The sequence below is a fragment of the Miniopterus schreibersii genome (assembly GCF_964146895.1).
Source record: "Miniopterus schreibersii genome assembly, chromosome: 1".
NCBI lineage: Eukaryota > Metazoa > Chordata > Mammalia > Chiroptera > Miniopteridae > Miniopterus > Miniopterus schreibersii.
In genome coordinates this window covers 56,992,244-57,015,977 of record NC_138101.1, presented here as the reverse complement: position 1 = coordinate 57,015,977, position 23,734 = coordinate 56,992,244, and the positions used below count along the sequence as shown (strand labels likewise).

Below are 23,734 nucleotides of genomic sequence, written 5' to 3'. Positions count from 1 at the left end.
ACCAGGGTCATAGATGCACTCTAAACTTCTGGGGTTCATTGCATAGTAAAGCTATTTATTTCAGCCAAGGAAACTTCTAATCATCTGGAAAAATGAGTATCTTCCACTGGCTTCTCGACAATAAACAGGTTGAGTGTGTTTACCTGCAACTCTGATTTCCCTTCTGGAGTTGGACATTTCTGGTGCTCTTAATCACAAACTAAATTTATTAATTGATTTCAATAGCTTTTGTTTCTATAGTGATCTAAAATTATTTGAGCCTACTAATTCTACATTTATTATGGATGGGATCTTGAAGAGAATTTAAAAATCAGCAAGGAGGGGAATCCGTGTTCTGTGCAGAGGGGAGCAGAGAACGCTGTCAGAGGTTAAAGAAGGCCATGAAGTAAATTATCAAACACGAAAATACCACCCAAAATGTGGTTTACTTTTTGTGAGAACAAAGCAAAAGGACTGACTCAAAGAGATTACTTTTCCTGGAGCTTTCCACTTTACTGAAGGGAGGAAAAGAGGGAAACAAAAAGTGATACTTCTGAAGGAATTGGGTCTTATTATTTGTGTTGGGGTAAGAGTTTGCTCTTGGTTGATACACCCCATTTTCTTCACCTTGCAAACTCTGCCTCAACTCTGACATGCTTCTCTGCTGCTTTCCCTAACGATTTCACCATTATTATGTGAACTCTTCAGTCAGCTATACTATTCCTTGATCTCTTTAGGAAATGTAATATGGGGTTTAAAGATAAAAAATAAGCATATATTATACTATGCCTGTCTAAAATACCTATAAAATGTACAAATTTTAAGGTATAAGATCAACTTAAAATCAGTTGGAACAATACCCCGATAAAAGCCTGACTCCCTCAGTAACTTGAGGGGTACTTCCCACTAACCTGAGCCCCTCTCACTTTGCATCAGCAATTTCGTCACTGGTTCATTTCCATGAGTGATTTCAGTGATTTCTAGCAGTTAGGAATAGCTTCTTCTATGGGGCAAAAATCTGCCATTTTGTAGTATTAACATAGTCCCAATGTTATCAAAAGAATTTATATATGATAAAGGTATTTTTTCAGATTCAGGATAAAAGGATGTATTATTCAATAAATAGCGCTGAGTCCATCTGTTACATGAATGAACCTGCCTGAATGCCTACTGTTCAACAGCCACCCACTGTGAGTCCTTGAAGAAGCCAAGGGTCTTAATAAAGCCACCAGGCATCTCACTCAACAGCAAGAGTCCTGCCAATATTAGACAAAAGCCAAGGGCCACATACTCTTCAACTAAATATTCTGGGTCACATATGCTGAGCTCTGCCATTCAGCCACACTGCATTCACACATTCATTCGATAATAAATTATTATTTCAACTGCCACTTCATGCCAGGCATCCTCACATGTTCTACTGCCTACTTTAATTCCCTGCCTTCATGGAGCTTACATTCTAGTGCCCACTTTCATCAAACAGACCATGAGGATCAAGCCCATCATAGTTTCCATCCTGTTTACCTGCCAAAACCAGAAGCACAAACCCCTTGAGTCACCCATCCATCATCTCCTGGACTCTAAATTCCTTTACCATTTTATAGATCTCCTAATCCGATCAATTTCCCATCCCCCTCAGCCCTCAAAAACCTTCTATCCTTCTACACCTTCCTTGCAGTTCCTTTTCTCTAATATCCTACATGTTTATAAACCTGGAGATGACACAAGATCCTCATTACTGTTTCTAACATTATGAGTCATCTTTGACCCTCCAAAATCCCAAGCTGTTGAGGCTCGTGACATCAGACTATCCCACTCACTGCATATGCATTTTCTTGTCTCCGCCTCACCCACTACTTGCGTTAGCCCCTGGCTCACTGCCTTTCTCTTGACTCCATTCCAACCATCTATCTTGATGGCTTCAGTGTTATCCTGGTGAATCACTGAAGAGCCCAACTGCTGAAGTCCTTGACGTCTTCATGTCAGTGATAACTCCTAGGTTATCTTAGCCCTGGAATACCTCGGCCATGCACTCCAGAATTCATAACCTTTACTTTCTTATCAACAAGTCTAAGCTCTGGATTTTAAGAACATTCTCTTTTTTTCTAACTCACTCATTCCTCTACCTCTTGATTCTATTAGCTTTTTTACTATAATGAATTGACTCCTACCGACTGAATTAATTCTTACCAAATTCACTGACTCAGCAATAGTCCATTATCTATCTCCACAGCCCCCGATATTTCCACACTCCTGACAGTTCCTGCTCTAAAATACAAACCCGTCCAATTCTCTATATCTCCATTAGTACCCCCATCGCCTAAGCCACGATCCTCTCTTGCCTGAACTAAGGGAGTCCATAGAACCAGTCTCCTGCTTTCATTATTTCTCCCTTACAATCAATTTTCCATAGCATTCAGAGTGATCTTTTAAAAACACACACCAGATGTTACTCCCATGATTAAAACCCTATTATTTGGCTTCCTATTTAATTGGGACAAGAATCTGAATCCCTTAACATAACATACAAGGCAATTACTGGATTTACTTATTATATATAATAAATCAATATATAATAAACATGAGCAAAGACCACTGCTAATCTATGAGGCCTGAGACTGAGGGAGAGTGTTCGGGGAGGAAGAAGACATAGTTCCAAATTTAGCTCAAGGAACTAGCCCATATTAACAGCTAAAATCAATTACTCATATAACTGCCTCTGACCAGACAGCTTAATTATCCCATGATTTTTCAGTTGATGTTCTTGGGATTATTTATGTAATTGTCAGAGATTAATGTCAAGGATTAAACATAATATATGCCAGATGAGATTTTACTAGTGTAGAATAGAACTACTGCTTGCCTTATAATTTTTAGGAGCCATATGACAGACACACTACTGGGTTTATTTTCTTCTAAAATCCCTAATTTTTTAAATATTTGTTTTTGCTAACCTTCTCACCCCACCAAATATGTCCTATAAGAATGATTTGATACAAACTGCAAATAACCATATTAAACTTTCTTTCTGTCGCTTTCACTGTTTTTTGGGGTTTTTATTCTTTTTTTAAAAATATTTTTTTATTGATTTCAGGGAGACGGAGGGATAGAAACATCAATGATGAGAGAAAATCACTGACCAGCTGCCTCCTGCACAGCCCCTACTGGGGATCGAGCCCACAACCCAGGCATGTGCCCTGACCGGGAATCAAACCGTGATCTCCTGGATCCTAGGTAACGATGCTCAACTGCTCAGCCATGCAGGCTGGGCTCTTTTTCTTTTTAAAAGTTATTTTTTTTCTTTTCTTTCTCTCTCTGTTTTTAAAAGCTAGACTAGGTACACTTTCCTAGACTTCCAATGTACTTCTGGTTATGGAACATGTATGCTAGTCCTACCTGCTTGACGATACTTACAGACTTAGGCAGTAAGCTGCAGGGGTCCTCATGCAAGTCACCGACTGATCCTTTAAACAATATCCTTCGGTTAAATGTCTTCAACCTGTTATGAATCTACATTTGACAGTCATGAGCCTCATTTCATTTTTAGATCCAATGAGATCTCAAGAGTCTTTCTCTCTGATGACTTGTTAGAATTAGCACTTCCCCCAATCTATCCAAAATGTGTTCAGTTGGATGTGATTTGTTTCCTGAGAACTTAATGCTGGGTTCTGGCAATTCTGCCCTCCTTTCCTTAGTGTTCTCTAGTCATGCTTTTAAGAATGCCTTCCAAGCTTTTTTCCAGGTGACCTCAACTTCAAACTAGTTTATAGTCTAAAAGTTAACCTTTTTCTTTCTTTGAAAATCAGTACTATATTTAACTTTTCCCACTCTTCTATTTTCTTTCCCATTCTCCAGGATTTTTTTTTAATGCTACTCAGCATATCTCACTTGTTAGTTCTCTAAAAACTGGGCTATAAATCATTGAGAAAAAGAGACTACAGAGAGCTCCTTGCAATACACTTTCTATCAGGGGCTTCAATTCCCTCCAGAATATAAATAAACCAAAGCGTTTTCAGTTCTGAGTTTGTGTGGTGTTTTGTTTTTTTGCTTATTTATATCTTTCAACAATGAACACTTATTAATTTCATAATAACCCTGGACATCACCACTTTAGTATATTACTTTTTGATCTCTTGAATTAATGCTATCTGGTTGTTTTATTTTCACGTTTAAATGTTTTTTGCATGTGTGTATGTACATTCTCTAACATTCATGTGGTGCTCCTTCAATATCCCTGCTAATATCACTGCTAAGAGATTTGAGGATTTTAATGAGATGTTGATTCCACTGCTATAAGCAAATGCTCAGTCTGAGTCTACCAAGTTTAAAAGCGTTGCTTCTTTGTATTAAAACCTCAAATTAATCTGTTTTCTAACCAGTGATATACAACTACTTGAAGCCATTAAAATCCTTCAGAAATGTTCTCAAACATTTTTTTTCTTAGGAACTACTTAGGATATCAGGATAAAGAATTAAAGCACATGAAGACAAAATAAATGTGTACCACTAATCAAAAATTAAAGCAGTGTCATCCTAGCTTTAACACAGTCTTCCAGTCAAAGAAATAAATACAGATTCTTCAGGAGTAATTAATTAGGTGCATCTGGGAGATGAACAACTATCAATAAAGATGGACATAGAAGCAGCACCCAACATACATTTGTTAATAGATATCAAAATAGAGAAATACAAAAGAGGAGACATGGACAGTTGAGAATGCTTTGAAGATTAATGTAATTTGAAAATAGTTTTTTAATTTGATTAAAAAAAATAAATACTCCTAATTCATTTTTTCAAGCTGTGATTTTCTTTTGAAGTAAAAAAAAAGTAAACTGCAGGAGGTGTCTTCAATATTGAGTTTTAGTTAGGAAGGCAAGTTCCTTTTATTTTCTGGTTTAATTCAATAAAATAATTTTGTTGTGTTATTTATCTCTCTAGAGGTAAAGTGGAGAGAATTTACCCAAACACCATTATAAGAGAAGTATTGCTGATCTGATAAAACTTCTAGGGAACTTAGTGCATATTCTAGACTACGAAAGTCAATTTTTGTATATTACAAAAACAGACTTTTGTGAGAATATACAGTAAATAGGAACTATGTTTCTTGCTTCAATAATTTTTACTCTCATAAGGAAATAAAATGTAGTAATTACTTATGTTCAATAGGTGGCAACCTCTACATTATAGTCACTAAACCAGCATTGGACAGTATAATACACCAGAAAAAAATGAAAAGAAGTAAATTACAAATATTCCATATTTTGCAATAGATGAAAATATTGCTTGGTTATATACTCATTTTTATTTTGGCTTGTGGTCTTTTTTCGAGGTTGGTGTACATACTTTGCTGGACTGTACATATAAGATAATACCATCTAAGAGATTCTATCTGGCTGATACTGTTTTAGTTTTAGTTTTTAAAATTAGACTGTGCTGCGGAAGCACTGGTGTTCTATGTTTTGTGCAAATTCAATTGTTCAATTCTGAGCTCATGAAAATTTGTAATAGGAGATGAGGGAATGACTTCTGATTTCTTTGCATAGCTTATGAAGGACAGTAGTTTTAGATAATTTACTGAAATGACATGAGTCTTAATAAGGATATGCAATGAAGAGTCCAGGATATTTGTGAAACACAGCAATAACAAAGACGTGGCACAGGTCAGCAAACTGTGTGTCTTCATTAATCTATTTTATATGGGTTGTATGATATCTGTGAACCAGCTAAAAATTTTTGAAAACTTGTAAAAAGAGTATTGTTTAGAAATATTTATGCAGTTTCTGCTTTCTAAATTTTCAATGAATGTACAAAAGTAATAGGTGCCTGTTCAAGAAGTCACTTAAGATCTGTTCTCACAGCCTTCAGCTAAAAATCATGCGGACATTATTTAGTGCTATGGGACAGCCTATAAGAGAATATTTTCCCCCATTACTGTTTCAGTTTTGTGTAATGTAACTGGTGACTGGAGTTTGAGTCACTTTCCTACTAAAGGGAGAGGCAGCCACTCCTCCCTTGATGAGTATTTTAAGTCATTGACACCTGCAAATCCCTGTCATATACTATTAATTCTTAATCATAATATGCAAAAAATCAGAATCTACCATTCCTTGAACAAGAGAGACAAAAGACTGTTAAAAAGTACTGCCATCTTGGAATCTCATCAAAAACAAATTTTCATTTGATTTTTAAAAAAGTCTTTGGTCAGGATGCATGCGGGAGGCAACCAATCGATGTCTCTCTCTCACATCAATGTTTCTCTCTCTCTCCCTCCCACTCTCTCTGAAAAGCAATGGAAAAAATATCCTCAGGTGAGGATTAAAAAACTAAATAAATAAATAACGTCTTCCAAGACTATTTAACAGATATCATCAGGGAAAATGTGTGAATTTTGTCAATTAGATTGCACAAAGTACAATTCTTCTTTTAAACAACTTAGGTATTGTTCCACTTTTCTTCCAGTACAGATATTAACATGTTGGCATTTTTATGAAAATTTGGCCTTATATTGAATTTATATTCAATTAAAAGTTGTACATATCATGCTGTAAACAATTTCCTTAAAATTCAACTTTAGGAGGCTGGAGAAATATGCAATTATACACAGGTAAGAACCATGTTTTAGTGCTAGCTTAGTGCCCAAGACGGTGGGATATTAAAACCCTTCTGTTCAAAGAGCTTGTTCTCTAGTGAGGGGTACAACACATGGAGACCAATACCTGTCACCCAAAGGAGAAAAAGAGGCACCACAGCAGAGGTAACAACAAAGCTTCCAACTGGGTCCAAGTCAGTGACTCTACTTCAGAAAAACTTTTTTTAGATGCTAAATCTGTCGAATTGAGTATTTGTGCAGAAAGGTAGCTGGCATATGTAATGGAAGGAATTATACACTCCCTCCCTTTCCAATTCATATGTTGAAAGCCTCTCCCCAATGTGACAGTATTTTGAGAGGGGGCCTCTAAGAAGGTAATTAAGAGTAAATGAGGTCATAACAGTAGGCCTCTAATCCAATAAGACCTGTGTCCTTATAAGAAAAGGAAGAGACACCAGAGGTCTTTGTGCAGAGGGCAAAGGCCATGTGAGGACATGGCGAGAACGTGGCCATCTGAAGCCAGACAGGCCTCACCAGAAAGCACTCCCTGCTAACATCTTAATCTTGGACTTCTGGCTTCTAGAATAGAACTGTGAGAAAATGAATTTCTATTGTTTAAGCCATCAAATCAGTGGTGTCTTGTCATGGCAGCCTGAACTAATACAGTATGTTTCTAATTTTAGAAGTAGTTCACCAGAGATGAATCTTACAATCCTAACACCCACTTTCAAATTGAATTTGTATTTTTATATTTATATTATATTTATATATACATTTCTAACAATTTTCCATTTATATACATGGTCTTATATATTGAATGTACAGAGCTTTACTGACATAGCATCCAGGAAGAAATACCAGGCCTATTAGGATGCTTTTCCTTCAAATTTATCCTATTACACTAAGACTCTTGTCTTCAAAGAGCTTATACTCTAGTTGGAGATTTAGGACATATAGACAAGTGTCTACAATACAAATTAGAAAAGGTGTTGCCAAAAAAAGAGGTAAAAATAATACAGTATGTAACTTCAGAAGTGACAAGATATTTCTGCTGTGGAAGGTGGTGTACTGTGAGTGAGAGTGTTTGGCCGGAGTTCTAGGAAGGTATCAGGAAACCTTGGAAGGGATCATTTGCAGTCAGCGTCGTTCTTGGTGTGGCAGTGTGATGCTTTTATATGTGGAATTATTCAGAGCATTGCACTTAGTATCCTTAGTCCCTCAGGAGCATCTCCTGGCCTTGTAATATCTGTATTATCTCCCTACATGTTCCCAAAGGCTACTCAGCAGCAGCATCTCTTCCAGGAGAGAACCAGAAGTAAATCTCTAAGGATGTGAAGACAACGGCAGAAGTGCTCAAATAAAAGTTATTATGTGACTGATTAAATGACTAATACACTTGATTTTTAAAATGCTACATGTGGGAAATTATAACATATGAAATCATAATATTTTATTAAGTGCTGCTTTCCACTTACAAGTGTTTAATACATTTACTCAGAGTCAATCCTAATGTTCTATGTTAAAGCTTCTCAGTTCACTGATTCATTCATACAGCCCTGACTGCATCTGATTTCTAAACCTTTACCTACTCATTACTCCAGGATATTTCTGATAAAATCAACAAATATCCTTTCCTTTTGACTTCCATATGCACCCAGCAGCAGTATCAAGTCCTCTACTGAAGCAGTATCTGGGTATGCATCACAGCATCCACCACTGACTCGGACTTCGTATTTTAAAGTGGAAACTCAGGGGCAGGAAGGGGCCAGTCCATTACAAATCTGAGTCCAAAACCCAGAATTTATCATTCCTTGTTTTTTGCCATTCTAACCAGAAAAACATAAAATAAAATACGGATGTCTATTTTGGAAACAATGGGCAAGAAAATATTAACATGGTTTAAGGGATATTCTTTAATGGGATAAAGAAAAGGGTCCAAACAATTCTAGGAAAGTTTATAAAGAGAATGCTACATTGTCAAATTCATCGCTTAATTATGAATAGAGCATTGTATATCAAATTTCTATACGTGAATCTTTTGTTTTTGAATGGCTCTGTGTACACCTTACAGGGCATTCTGTTCCCTACACGTATGTTGCCAACATACACTGTATTAAACGCCTGCTTTTTTTAGGTCTTCAATGGGTCTCAGAGAGAAAAGCATTACGTTGGTAACTATGCTCAGGGCTGACACTAACCAGGTGAGTGTACATAGTTTATTTAGCAAATTGGTTAATCTGCTTGGTTCTTCATTTTCTAATTTTACCTGAAAGTGGTTAGATATGACAATAACTTCCCATTTGAAATGCCATGGTCAGTAATGGGGGTACAAGTTCATTGCCTATGTGCATAAATGTTGTGTTTTTGTATCATGTTTCCCCTCATATATGGCCTTTTGGACACACTGTCTTTTATGTTCTGTGCTCACCAAGCTCCTTTCCACCTCAGGGTTTCCACACTTGTTGTCTGTCTTAAACACGGAACCCAAGACATCACAAGACTGACCCTCTTTCCTCTCTCAGGTGATGGCACTAAGGTGATCTCCTCAGAGGTCCACACAATCCAAGTACTCCCACCCTGCCTAACCCACATTTCCTTTATATTAACATATTTTATTACCTTGATAACACAATTATCTCATATTATCTTGCTCATATATTTATCTTTTATTCAATACTGAATCCCTCGCACATATCAGTGCCTAGTATTTAAATATTCAATAATTATTCATGTGAAAAAATAAATGCAGGCGATGAGTGTTTATGATTTATGTAATTTTCAATACACATCAGAAACACAACAATTGCGAAATCATTTGCCTGGAGGAAACCAATTCATTCTACATTTCTGAATAAATTTTAATTAAAAATGGACTGCTACTATCTTAATAGCACAATTTCCTTAAACAAGCTAAGGTATTTTTAATCTGAATCTTTTTGAAGGATATAATGATATACAAAATGAGTATGTTTCTGTTTCCACAAATAACGTATTTTTTAAAGTAACAAAACTACTGTGTGGGAGACATTCCATCTTCTGACTAGTTAAACACTTTAAGGGAAAACATGCTGAAAATTCTTAAGAGTAACTTACCAATTTTACATTAAAAACAAGCCTATGATAAAGAAAGTCTGTATAAGAGAGACAAACAAAAACAAGCTATAAATTAGGCCAATAGACTTACAATAATATTTTTCCAAGACGCTTTTATAATTTTTGGCTCACTTCTAAGCCAGGAATATAAGATGTCCCAGAAGATTAACTGAGTTTAAGAATTCAACCTCTGGCAGGGTCAAATGGAATGTCCTTTGTGATCCTGGCTAAACATTTACCCTAACACTCAAATATGGACCAATCCATTTATCTATGTTTATACTTTCAGTGTGACATGAAATACTTTCTTTTCAGCTAGACAAGGTATTAAATTATTATTTTCATTTACACCTATTTCAAGTTATAAAGTCATATACTCAATTCTCTTATCTTGATTAGGGAAAAATTCTTTATTTACCTAAAACTCTCTTTCTAGTAGTTCTCTCATTTCTGTTGTTATTCTAGAAATTTGGTTCTTGGTGGAAAATAGCACATTCACTCTATCCACACGATTAATCTTCATGAGAGTTTTATTCTATCTTCTTTCAAACATCATCTTTTGTGATCAATGAGGAGCTATTAGGTATAGGAAAGCCTATACCTAGTTTCTTGTAGAGGCCAGAGACAGTCATAAATGGGACTGATGTCAGGATGATGAAATCACTGCAGTATCTGAAGAACTGATGCAGTAAAAGGCATTTTAATATCTTATGAAGTAGAGCAGAAATTAGCATAAATAAATCCTAGAATTATTTTTAAAAGTACCTGGCAGGCCAAATTTTAAATAGTAATCAAACACTGACTAAAATTAATGTTAGTTTCTCCAAATTATCAGGCAGATGTCCCAGTCAATGGTAACTTTAAAGTGACATGGAAAAATTAAAATAGAACCTTGAATTCAGGTAAGATCCTTCAGTAATCATTTTCACATGAAGGCTAATTCTAGGTTGTGCCATAGTCTAACTGATCTTATATGTTACTTAAGATGTTATGATAAATAATGTAACAGTTCGGGGGGGGGGGAATTAAATAGGGGGCTTTGTCACATTCCACACTCACCTTTTAGTAACCTCACAGAATTAAAAAGGTTTCCCAAATGAATGTCAAGATAATTATTTATTTTACCCAAGTAACATTGTAACAAGTCTTAGATGGCATTGTTACCGGCCTCAAGGAAACAGAAAACAAGGTACAAAGCTAAGTTAAAGGCAACTTTATTACAATACTTTTCCAAACTTCAAAATGCATTTAGTATTGCATTTAGACCTAATATATAATACATTATATTACAAGACAGAAAGCATTTCTGGTCAGATATTTAGCTTGAATGTTTTGCTCAAAACAGAGCTTCCTAAGAATAGCAGCAACACACAATAGTGTATATCACTGAATAAAACGTTTCTCTGATGTCTCATGAAGAATCATTCATATTGCAGTTTATTTTTGTTTATTCCTCTGATTTAGAAACAAAGCAAAGCTATCTTTTCTATGTCTTACTAGTTAATGCCTAGAAGTTGTCTATATCCTAATAATATCCACCAGCTTAGAAATATTTCCTTTGGTAGAAAATATGATTTTTAAAAAAATTAACCAAACCAAACAAACAGCATATTCTTCCCCATTGCAAATAGGGGCAGAATTCTCTTCTTTCCTTTTTGGGGAGCCAAATCTCGGCTTCCTCTTCTTCATCTAGCCATCCTATATATTACCTGCTTTAAAAGATACCTAAGTCTATAATGAAATCTATTCTAATAAAGTCTTCTAGTTTTAATTCACAACCACTCTGAACATTATGTAATAATGAACTTAAAAGTAATCTTGGGAAATGTAATACCATAAAGGAACTATTTTCCAAATTAGACAAGGACATTATTTGCTCACCCACCTCTGCTTCACACGACCAAACCAATTGAGCTTACAAACAAAGAATTCCCTTTCCAAGGTTACTACCCCAATAACAATGGAAACATGTAAATCCACTGGCTAGATCTATTCCCTTCACATACTCTCTTGGTTTAACGTCTGTGAGCTACCGACTAACACCATACATGTGCATCCTCCTCATTTTCACAACAGCAGAAATGGTTAGAAAAGTACAGAAAAGCTTCTATTGTTTCCATAAGGCAAATTTAATACAGATTTTGCTACGAAATTGGAAAAAAGAAAAAGTGAATGAAAAGGTATGTGCTGGCTGCTTGAGCGGGCAAAGCTCATGAATCACTGTACGTTAAGAGCACGTGCTGAAACTTCATGGTGCCAGTCACGTAATTTTGTGTATTTGGGGCTAAAGACGTGAAGGGGTATCTTTTCCCTGTGGAAACAGAAAAAAAGAAAAAAGAAAACAAGAAAAGTGATAGAAGAGTCATAAGAAAGAGCAAGAAAAAGTTTCTAAACTTCGTTCATCATGCAGAAAACATGCCTTATAAAGCTTAATTTCACATAGCCGTTTTATTTAATAGCAAAAGATTTTAAGGGTAGAGCACTTTTAGAAATACAAAAATTAATCTATAGAGCCCTCTTGAAAACGTCAATTTTTATGCCCAAAATAAAGTGACTACAAGATCACATGAACTCATTCAGAGACAAGAGTGTTAGCAAGCAGCCCAAATACACCCTTCTGCCCATTTATTTCAACACTAAAGAGAATAAACCTTAGATATAAAATCCAGATAGTATCTACAAATAATAAAATCTGTAAGTTGTACATTTAAGTTCCACAAAAGCCACCACAGTTAAATGCTTAGCCTCTAGTTGCAAAGACAAAATGCCATACCGTTACACTTGAAAACATAAACAACAAACTGAGACCATTCACGAAAGAAAAGCATTCAATTTACCAAAATAAATGGACAACTTACTTTGCCTTCTTTGTATTATCAGTTTCAGATTCTTTCACTGAAATATAATAAGCAATATTCAATATTAGTTTGCTTTTAAAACTAAAATCACTTAAGCCAGAGATATCATCAATCCATGTGCTACAAGAATTTTTTTTTAAAAAACATGCACTATCTGACTATTTAGTAAGGGGCACAGACCTCTTTCCCCTTAGACTGTCAAATTAAAAAAATGACATTAGCCAACATAACAATAGCCATCTGGTGTAAATGAATCAAAATTATACCTATTTTTTTATCAGATCAGCAAAAAACATATTTTTTGGTATGCCACAGAATTTTAGTAACTAGTTTATGCATGCCATGAGATGAAAAACGGTTGAAAATTGCTAACTTAAGCAATTACATGTACCAATCCACACCAAATGGTCAAGCTGCACAGAGCCACTAAAAAAAAATCCCGTGTCATCTTGTCACTGGTTCTTTACTACAATCAGTACCATTACTGCTACTGCTTCTACACTTTTCAATGTAACTCTCCTGGGCTTGGTTTCTTATTTACAATACCCATATTACGTATGGCATGATTCAAAAGCAAGCTGTCTCAGGAAAATTACTGTTTTCCAATAACTGTCTGTCTAAATGCTACTTCCCTGTGGCAAAGAATATCCATCTACTTGAGTGCCTAGCTATTCACTTACGATGTTCAGTCCCAGTAATCTGGGCCAGGATTCGGAAAGAGCGAGACTGAGTCGTGCCAGTCCTCGGATGCCAGTCTTCAGTATCCTCGATCAGCCTCTTCTTGCTGGCATCGCTGTGAGTAGGTATGTGATAAAACTCTGTATTACGCTCCACAATGTGTTTTCTCGGTGGGCTACGATTAGGAAGAAAAAATGAATGAAAAATTTATGATTATATTAAGGATAAATACCCTCTGCCAAATTATTTATAATGTACACATTTAATCCTCAAGTGTTCCTTTTATATATTTTGCTTTTGCAAGCATACATAGTTTCGATTATTTCTTTAAAAAAGGGAACCCTTCTAAAATAAAATGGGCTATGTGTTTTTTTTTAATTAGGAAAAAAGGGTACATCTATGGTAATATAAAATATCTATTCAACAGAAAGGTTACCGTTTAGGTGGGATTTTCCTTTTTAAGTGACAGAAGAAGGCAGCAGAAGAGAGATTTCCAACATGAAAAGGAAAAGAAAAGATTAAGAAAAGAAGGAAACAAGAAATTAAAAAGTCTATAGAAGTTAAAATAAAACAATTTGAAATTACGTACTTGTATTGTTCATCTAATGCCTAACAAAGCATAGATAGGGACGACATTCCCAATCACTGCTAAATATCAAGATGCTGCTAAAATGTATTTGCTTTCACAGAATTAAATGATCGTCTTCACCAGGCCCGGGAACCAAGAATGGTTGAGTACAGGCTAAACCAGCAATTCCAAACACAGTTTTAAAATGGGACAGAAGTGTTATTTTCTAGTTTTCTCATTCATATGTACAGACAACTATCCCTCATCCTTAACAGACTGCAGAATCAGCATACTGAAGAAGAGTATATCAGAAACCAATGAAAGGTTTATCAAAAAACCCACATATAAATCTTGGCTCTCTGATTTTCCAGATGTGTGATTTTGTACAAGTCGATCTCACTAGGCCTCAGTGTTTTCATTTATAAGACTAGAGTATCACACACAAAGTCACATTGCTCTGAGGATTACATGAAATAATATATGTGAAAGGGATTTGTAAACTATAAGAGTTTGCTAAGAACAGTCATTTTTCTCTTAACAAAACATAAACATTGGGGACTTTACAAGTATATTATTTTTAACACTTTAACCTAATATTCAATAAAGCCTAAACTTTTTTAAAATAGACATTTTTTAAAATTAGAAAAAAAGAGGCATAGATTACTTTGTAACCACAGACCGGGCAGATATAAATTCCTAAGCAGACAATATTTCATCTTAGGCAGTTACTTGAATAACTTTATTTTAGTTATTAAACTTACAGTTTTAAATTTCTCTATGATTAGTGATTGTAGTTTACACCTAAATGGTGCCAATTTCAGGCAAAAGACTATTTTATCATCTATAAAAGGTTTAGTCTATAAAAATACAAAACAACAGTGTAAGATTGAGACACCAAGAAGAATAAAATGACACCAGCTAAGAATATATTTTAGCTGAGTCTCACTTGCAAAAAGTAGTAATACACCTTGGACTCTGTGACATTCACCATAGCAAAGGTCTTGTGTTAAATGACATGAGTTCCTGAACATTTACTTAGTATTTTCTGGCTTTGAAACTCTAGACTCTGGTGACTATGATTAAAAAAGAGAATAATCTCAATGATTTTATTTTATTTTACTTTTAAAAAATACATCTTTATTGATTTCAGAGAGAGGAAGGGAGAGGGAGAGAGAGAGATAGAAACATCAATGATGAGAGAGTCACTGATCGGCTGCCTCCTGCACACCCCCAACTGGAGATGGAGCCTACAACCCAGGCATGTTCCCTGACCAGGAATCAAACCTCGATCTCCTGGATCCTAGGTTGATGCTCAACCACTGAGCCATGCCCAGCCGGGCAGTAATTTTATTTTTCAAAATGTATTTGGGATAGAATATAAACTTAACTAGCAAGAGCAAATAATTTATTTCAAAATATAGATATTAAAAATTAGCAGGTTTATTCAAATTTTTAAAAAATACTGAACAGGGCAGGTCTGAACTCTGACCTACATCTCCAACACAGATAAACACTGTGTATAATGCTTTTCTATCTCCCTAAGGTTTGGCTTTATTAAGTTTTTCCACTGCAGAGGTGTGGGTGCTGTACACACACCCACTGATTCATATGAAGTTCTCTAACATGGAAAACATGTTTCCTGGGCTCCTTAACATATTTGAAAATTCTTGCAATGAGAGGATATTAACAAAATTTGCTGGTGGTGTTAAGTTGAAAGCAAAAAGGGAAGTTAACAGAGAGACAATGATGAAAATCACAGAAGGAACCAGTGATTAGGTACTTACACGGTGCCAGGGTTACTGAAAGAGAAATAATACACACACACAAAAATGTGATAGAGTAGAGAAGACATTGATGTTCCCAGGATGATGTAAAATCGACAAAGACGAGGCCAAAAAAAGAAGAAAAGAACAAAAATGAAATAACAAAATTCAAAGCAATGAATTTACATGAAGATGTTACACAAAAATCATGCTTCAAAATTATCACGTCAGCACAAACAAAAGTGAACAAATGTTAGTCAAAATTTTGTTCATTATTATTATTTGGACAACAGTCTTATCTGCGTTTTTGTTTGTTTCCAAAAACACTGAAAAATACTTTATATATCAATGCTAGTTGAAGCCTCAAGTTACTAATGCCGAGAGAAAGGTCCATTGTTCAAAAAAATTTCTAGGCTTTTATAAAATTCATTTTAGCATGAATCTAAATTCCTACTATGTTCCTAACAAAAAGCACAGAATAAAATAATTATTAGACGTAAGATGTAGAAACTAATTGTTTTAGAATCATTTTTAAAATCAGAGAGAATAAGAGAAAAATTGCTCTTACATAATATAAGTAATATATAGTAATTGCAAGTGTAATCACACATAATTATCCTGAATCAGGAATGATGCACTATTTGAAAATTTTCTTATTTTTTAAATGCAGTAATTATGATGAAAAATACAGGAAGCACAGGGGGAGGGGGGTCATAAATAATGGGCTATTATTCAATCTTCATACTCTCCCCTGCCCAGCACTACCACTACCCTCATTCACAAGCAAGTCCCAGTAAGTTTAGAACTGATTTGTAGGAGCTCCATAGTTCTGTGTTATCAGCAACCTAATTTACCCAGAAAGGCATGTCTAATACAGTAAAGGAACTAGGTTAACAATATCTAAAGAGGGAAAACCTCAAAACTTAATTCGCTCACATAACCTGTTAAGTACAGAATCATAAAAAGCTTTAATAACCCTTGAACAAACAACATGGTGGTTAGGTGTGCTGACCCCCTGCAGTTGAAAATCCACGTATTACTTTTGACTTCCCCCAAACTCTGTAGTTCCCTGGCATCCTCCAGGGATTGGTTCCAGAGGTCCCTTGGATACCCAAATCCACAGGTGTTCAAGTTCCTTATATAAAATGGTGTGGAACAATGCATACAGTCGTCCTTCTGCATCCGTGGTTCCCAACCATGGATCAAAAATACTTCTTTTGATCCATAGTTGGCTGAAATCGATAGATGCAAAACTCAAAAGAGTCAACTGTATGTTTATTGAAAAATTCTGCACATAAGCGGATCGGTGCAGTTAAAACCCATGTTGTTCAAGGGTCAACTGTATATTCATATTCCATTAAGGACAGAGGAGATAAAGTATAAACTCTGGTTTCTCAAAACACTGTTGAATCAATTGTTCTGCAATAAAGGTTTAGTCAGAGTAACTAATAATTCATCATAAACATAGTAAGAATAACTGCCAACCAGTTTTAATACTAAGACTGTGCAATGTGGCTATATTTCCAAACATCAGAGTCAGTTTCATAAACTCAAGGAGGGCTGAGTTTCACTGAATGGGGGTGAGACACAGAGTACGTTGATCTCAATAATTTACCAATATTTATTATTCGCTAGCCAAAATGCCAAACATTGCCTCCTCTGGCTTTCTGTTTTAAGTAGCAGGGAAGCAGCTTTTCAAAATAAACTCCCCACAACAGAACAGATTTTAGATATATATTTAAACATAAAGTTTCGGGAAACAGCTTTATGTCAATATGAAGTTGGGGAGTATGTTCTACAGTGTGGTGAGGATCAGCAAATGCATGGTTGAATGGTTTCAACATAAAGATGCCGATTTGAATAAGCCAAATACTTTCATGCATTTTAGAAAATTTGCCCAAGTGAAACAGCCCATTATACACCACAGTGGCATTTGTGCCAATGTGACAGCCATGACCTGGCTTTTTACCCCGGCTGTGCTGCCCACCTCCCTCTGCCCTGAGCAAACTGCAATCTACAGGAAGAAACCTCTTTTCCTCAACAAGGAAATGGATTACAACTTCTCCCACTTTCAGACTTGCTGTAAGGGTGTATGTTTAACATATTTATTTGAAGGCATCCTGAAACTATACAAATACTGGTGTGTTGTTAGGAGAAATCCCTCCAATGCTCAATACAAAAAAGTATTATCAAGCCCAACTAGTTTAGGCACACTGTGTACTCATATAGCCTCAATTCACTCAATTTATCCTCTAGTCTATAATCATTAAAAACAAGAATTCAAAGTAACAGAAATAAGCCCAGTTCACACAAACAGATGATACAGAGGAAGGCACGCCAAAATTTGATTTAAAAAAAATGTAGGCTCCAATCTTAGCTGTAACACTTACAAGCTGCTTGATTTGAGAAAAGTAACTTCTCAGCATTCAGTTTAAATGAGCATTAAGTCGCATAATGCATTTAGGAACACATAGCACAATGCATAGTAATACCTAATTAATTAATTACTCTGAAACTTAATCTTAAATACATACTTAACCTAAATGCTTAAATCTCTTTTTCCAAGGCCCATTTTCACACTTTTACAAGTCAAACTGTTTCACTGGAATCTAGCAACTAGTCAACCAGCAACTTTGTGCATAAGAATTTAACTTTAAAGAGACAAACAATAAATCAGGCTTTGGGGATTTTTCACCAGTTTATTGGTGTGCAATATTCCTTGTGTATATACCATAAAACTGTTCAGTTAGTGAGACCACAGCCACACTGGAATGTAGTAGTTGCTCTAGTAAGTCAATAGTTAACTCTCTTGAGTGTGTCTGAGACAGATATTCCATATTTCTAATTCAACTCTCTTAGAGTAATGATGATGAAATTCCACCACAAGCTCAGAAATGTCGTAACACAAAATTACTTTAAATTCTCATCTAAGGTGATTTTAATCTATTTTTAAAGCTAGTAATCACCAGCCAGTTTACTGTTAATACGAACAAATAGAATAGCAAGGTTTTTAAGTTATACCACAGTGGCTTCCAATGTCTGTGCCAACTACCTGTGTCACTTAATAAGTCGATAATTATCTCTCAACTAATTTCAAAGGTGTATAGGCTTTATCATCCGGTAACACACAATTGCACATAAAGAGGTCTAAACCTTCCAGCCACATTGTTTGAAAAATCAAAAATGTTCTTAGAGACTTTACCTGAAAACACTTGTTTTGTTAGATGAATTTGGAAATCAACTCAGTATCATATATGTCAGTCACTAGTAGTACATGTTTATGCTCCCTCCTCCACTTTTACTTTTTGTCTCCTAGCAGGCTAGACTGATACACATTACATTCCCCAAAGCACTGCCTCTTTTAAGCCATTACACAGCAAGCCCCACAAATATTTTATAACAAAAGTCAAACACCCAATATTTATTACCATAAAGCAATTCACCACCACATAGCAATGCAAACCAAATTCAATGAAAAGACTAAATATGGTTATTCTAAATTATAGCTGTTTTGCAAAATTTAACTTAATTTTGCAAAATTGGGCACTCATGCTGTTTACTCATATATAAATCACCATATTTCCTCTCCAGTAATGTGGATACTAACTTTGTCACTTGTGTTTTCTGCAAAGAGAAAAGCATTTTAAAATATTACTACCATATCATTATATTTTGTATCTTCCAAGGCCAGGCTCTTCAAAATACCATATAGGAACTGTTAGGAAAAACTGCAGTCCAACAAAATTGAAATTAATAGAGGATAGAAGAAAGACTTACCTCTTGAAAGCAGTGGCACATTATAATGCAAGGGCACATGGAAAGGGAAAAGTTAAATCACTTAAACTACTAGATGCAAAATAGTTTCTCTTCCAGTTTGGAATATAAAGTCCCATTTTGCTCTAAGTAGAATATGAAGAGTGGTAAAAAAGTAGCAAGCCAAGTTTTAAAGAAAGATTAAAAATTTCTTCCTTCAAGTGCCTTGTTCATTATTATTTATAAGGAACAGGAATGCTTACATCATATTATTAAGAAATATTCTGAAACTATCAACATAATCATAGATTTCATACTATTAGAATGGGTAACTATTTCTCAGTAATGATGCATAATTCATAAGCTCTTGTTTGTGTCTTATGTTCACTAATCCTATATAAATTTGGGTGGGATGTTTATCAAACTGGCAAATTAACTAGTTACTTTAAATCACTTAAAAACTAAGATCTCTTGCTTTGAGGAAAAAGATAGCATGCACTGAACTTTATATCCTTCTGAAGTCTTAAATTTTTGGTTACTGGCATATATTACCTTTTAAATAAAAAGAAATTAATAGAAAGTAACAACTCTCAACTTTGAAAAATGTTTTGTTGCAGATCTTTTGTAACATTATAAAAATATGAAAAACTTAATAATCACATAATAAAATGTCTGACAAAGATTAAAAAACACACAACAGTTTGGCACCTGATGCAGGAAATGCACTGATCAAAATCACAAAACACCTACTCTTCAAAATGACACACCGTTGACAGTAAAGTGTGTGATTTATTTTTTATTTCTCTAATCTAAATGTAGTAAGAGAAAGGGCACTGCAAATTTGTTTTAGAATTTTAGACACCACACTTTGTTTTCAGAGTAATCAAATTTTCATTGCCCTAACATCTGGACAACATTTGAAATCAAGCTATTTTTAAATACACCCAGTTTGCAAATGCAAAGCAGTAACATGCTTGTTAACGATGCAAAATACATAATGATTGATCCCTTTTCTCCTGAATCTCACCCAGTGCTGGCCACCAGGCATGTGCTCAATAATCACATGTTGACTGATTAAGAAGCCACCATGAAGTTCCTATACCTATACCACAGCCTTCAGTTTCAGTTTGAAAATAACACACTTTAAATCATTTCAAGTTGAATCATCTAAGCTATACTTATAAAACCCAAAATTTAAGCTTGATATTTTCACATGCATTAAATTAGTACTTTTCCACAACCTCAATTTGCTTTTACCTCTCCAGTTTTCCATTAAGACTTTCATATAAAATTTCAAGAAGTGTTAATAAGGAGAAAAGATTTTAGCTCAAATACTTCCTTCAATGGACTTTTTTTCTACTGAACATGGAATTTAATAAACGTAGTAAACTTCTGCTTTTATTTTTCTGAGGGGCTAGCATTTGACAGGCAGCAACTGTCTTTTCAGAATAACTGCTTCGATTACTCTAAAATCTACTGTCTTAAAACATACAAGAAAAATACACTGAAACACACCTCAACACTACATACTATTTTTCTTCCTCACATGAAAGACTAACACTCTTTGAAGGACACTGATTTTCTGCAACATATACATCAAAACTTTTAAAAGCCACCCACAACCACAGAACCGTCCGTGGGCCGGTGGCTGTTCCTCCAGCCCTCCAGCTCTTTCTCTCAGTAGCATCCTGGAACCCTGCCACCTTTTTCAAAGCCCCACAGTTGCCATGGCGGCAGCGCTACCCTACCCAAAGCACAGTCCCTTCATTACATGAATTACCATTCGGAAGGGATTATCTCAGAAAAGACCTATCCACACAATTATTTTAATTATATTTTCCTGGGAACTGGCACTGGTAAAAACCATCAGGCATGCAGATTATTTCCCTTTGTTTTCCTTTTAAAGTAAATTTTTGCCACAATAAATCTGATCAAAATGAGTTTACAAGAATGACTGGCTTAAAAAATGATCACTGAATTCAAAAAAGAATAAAATGACCATCTAAAAATAAGGCTGCTGAAAACAGACTTCAAAAGGTAAAAACTATAAAAAATAGATTTTCAAAAACTTCTTATATTATATATTTAGTGCCCATTGCTTTAAATCCATTCATTTTAGAAAAATCTTTACAGTGAAAATATTCTTTAATTTGCTGCTAGTATTTTATAAGCATCCCTTGACATTACTGTTTGCTTTTAAAGACTTAATTCTAGCATAAGCTTACCTGAAAAGAATGTTGCTTGCTATTGAACCTAAGCTATTGCATCATACATAGACATGAGTCAATACTAAGTTTGTTTCCTGTCTTCGTAAGACTAATTCCTAGAAAAAAAGCTTCTTACAAACTCATTTCCTCTCTCCTTAGGGTGCAATATGTAAGCTGATAAACTGACACAACTGCAACCACTCTGTTTAAACTTTTGGTGGCTAATAAAGGGATGGAAAAATTGAAGAAAGATACAAGATTTGCCTTGCATTATAAGTGCCAGCTGCTCAGTGTGTTGTGCCAGGACTTGGAGAAAAAGAGTTACAGCGTATGTTACATGGTTCATAACATGTCAAAATGCATAATTAGGTTTTGATTAACCTATAATTACCTTGCAGAAAGTGCTATATGTATATAATATAAAGCTACATGCTAATGAAGCAAATAAAACTTCATCTCCCTTCCTTCAAAGAACAGCTGATTTTAGAGGGATTTAGATTGTTTCCTGGAAATTGCCTGAAAGACGAGTTTTGATAAGAGCAGAAAGCACCCTTGGCCACCTACCCATTTTGCTGTTTACTGTCACCCTGGGATCCTCTTCTCTGTCCCTCTGCTAGCTCCTGAGCAGTCTCGGAACACACGCTGGTGACTGTGGGCTGCCGTGGGACATTAACTGCAGGTTTACCAGCGCTCAGTGCAGGTGAACGCTGGTCAGCACTAAGATTGGCATTAGCATGCAGTCCAGATGCAGCGAATGGGGGAGAAGTGACAGCAGCCATGGTTGGAGGGGAAGCATGTGATGAGGTGGTTGCATGGGCTGGGGTGAAGGCGGACGATGGTGATGGGATGGATGTGACTTTTGGTGAAGACACAGAACCAAAGGGCCGTGGTGCCTTATTGTAGGCCATGTTGGTTGTGGAAGTGACTTTGGATACAGCAGGAGATGTAATGGGTACAGGTTTAACTACTTCTTTAGGTTCTCCCTATGTAAAATAAAAATAAACATACACAAGAACACACCAAATACATGCAAAATGGATTCACTGAAAAGAACACAGCTTGTTTTTAAAAAGACGAACACAATCATGTTAGCAGCTCAAACTTTATATGTTTCCAGATAAAAACAATTAAGTTGATATAGTATAGCATGCATGCTAACTGTTCCCAACATGCATAACACAGATGCACACATTGCATACATTTTTTTATAAAAATGAAAGGAGTTTCAAAATATTTAGAAAATGGAGCAGGAAAGCTATCAAAAAGCCTAAAGGCCATCATAAGTGTCAACTTAGACATATTCCAAAGGAAAAAACTTTAAATTCCTCACAATAAATAATACATTGCTAACCAAAATATTTATCTTAAAATATCCAGAGTCTCAATTATAATTCCATCTCTCAAACATGTTTAATTACTCTCCAGAGTACAATCATTTGATTCATGCAGAAGCAGCAGGACATTTCTAACTCTTCACTTAAAAAGAGTAAGATTGTTTTCATCTAACTCAGAAATGTGCACATTCTGATTATTTTGAATCGAGAAATTTCTTTTTTAAAATCAACATAAAAATGAACAAATGAAAATCAATCCTTTTCTTGTCCTGTAATCCATCAGTTTCTCTCTCTGAAATGTTTTGAGATACCATTCAGGGAATAAAAAGGAATAAAATTCTTTCTCTTTTCCAAAATAAATATTTAGTAGTTACACGAGGGGCGAAAAATGACCTTAGGCATTTCTTCACTGCTACCAGCCAAAGAAAAAATAACTAGTAATAAAGATCAACTTCTCCTAAAATTAACAGAATTTGTGCTTACAAATTCTTGTTCCAAAGCAAGTATAAAGTAAAAAAAAAAATTAAAGAAGAAATCCCTACTCACCCTACCATCCTGAAATAAAAGCAATCAAAAGTCTTTAAAAGCATACAATGGCAGCTCTGTTAAGTCTAATTTTAAGAAAACAGAGGCAATCAAAATTAATCTTATAAAAATTATAAAGCTAACTCAGGGAGGAAAAGTAGCTTATTACCTCAGCAAATCAATAAAATAAGTAATCTGATAGAAAGGCACAAGTAAAATTAAAGAGAAAACCCCAAACAGCATAAAGCAGATGTATATGAAAAATGGTTTGGGGCAATTTGAGGGTATATATGAGAGGAAAAAGGGCATCTGCCAATAACCTAACCCAAGAATACCTGGAAAATAGAATTTAAAACTTATTAACATTAGGAATAAAATGTAATTCAA

General features: G+C 35.1%; 1 protein-coding gene across 10 annotated transcripts in view; it reads right to left on the bottom strand.

Annotated features, from left to right (window-relative positions):
• Nucleotides 1-23,734, bottom strand: part of PDLIM5 (PDZ and LIM domain 5) — a 178,321-nt gene that overhangs the window by 54,210 nt on the left and 100,377 nt on the right. Inside the window, exons 5-9 of one of the 10 annotated variants that reach the window (XM_081128519.1) lie at nucleotides 22,053-22,471; nucleotides 15,550-15,564; nucleotides 13,634-13,651; nucleotides 13,200-13,372; nucleotides 12,520-12,556 (exon numbers count right to left, since the gene is read on the bottom strand). In XM_081128519.1, the coding sequence (XP_080984645.1) occupies nucleotides 12,520-12,556; nucleotides 13,200-13,372; nucleotides 13,634-13,651; nucleotides 15,550-15,564; nucleotides 22,053-22,471 (662 nt within the window). Of the gene's footprint in view, nucleotides 1-10,759; nucleotides 11,973-12,519; nucleotides 12,557-13,199; nucleotides 13,373-13,633; nucleotides 13,652-15,549; nucleotides 15,565-19,135; nucleotides 19,153-22,052; nucleotides 22,472-23,734 lie in introns of those variants that run through there. The other 9 variants (XM_081128523.1, XM_081128526.1, XM_081128518.1 and 6 more) reach the window with 9 other exon arrangements.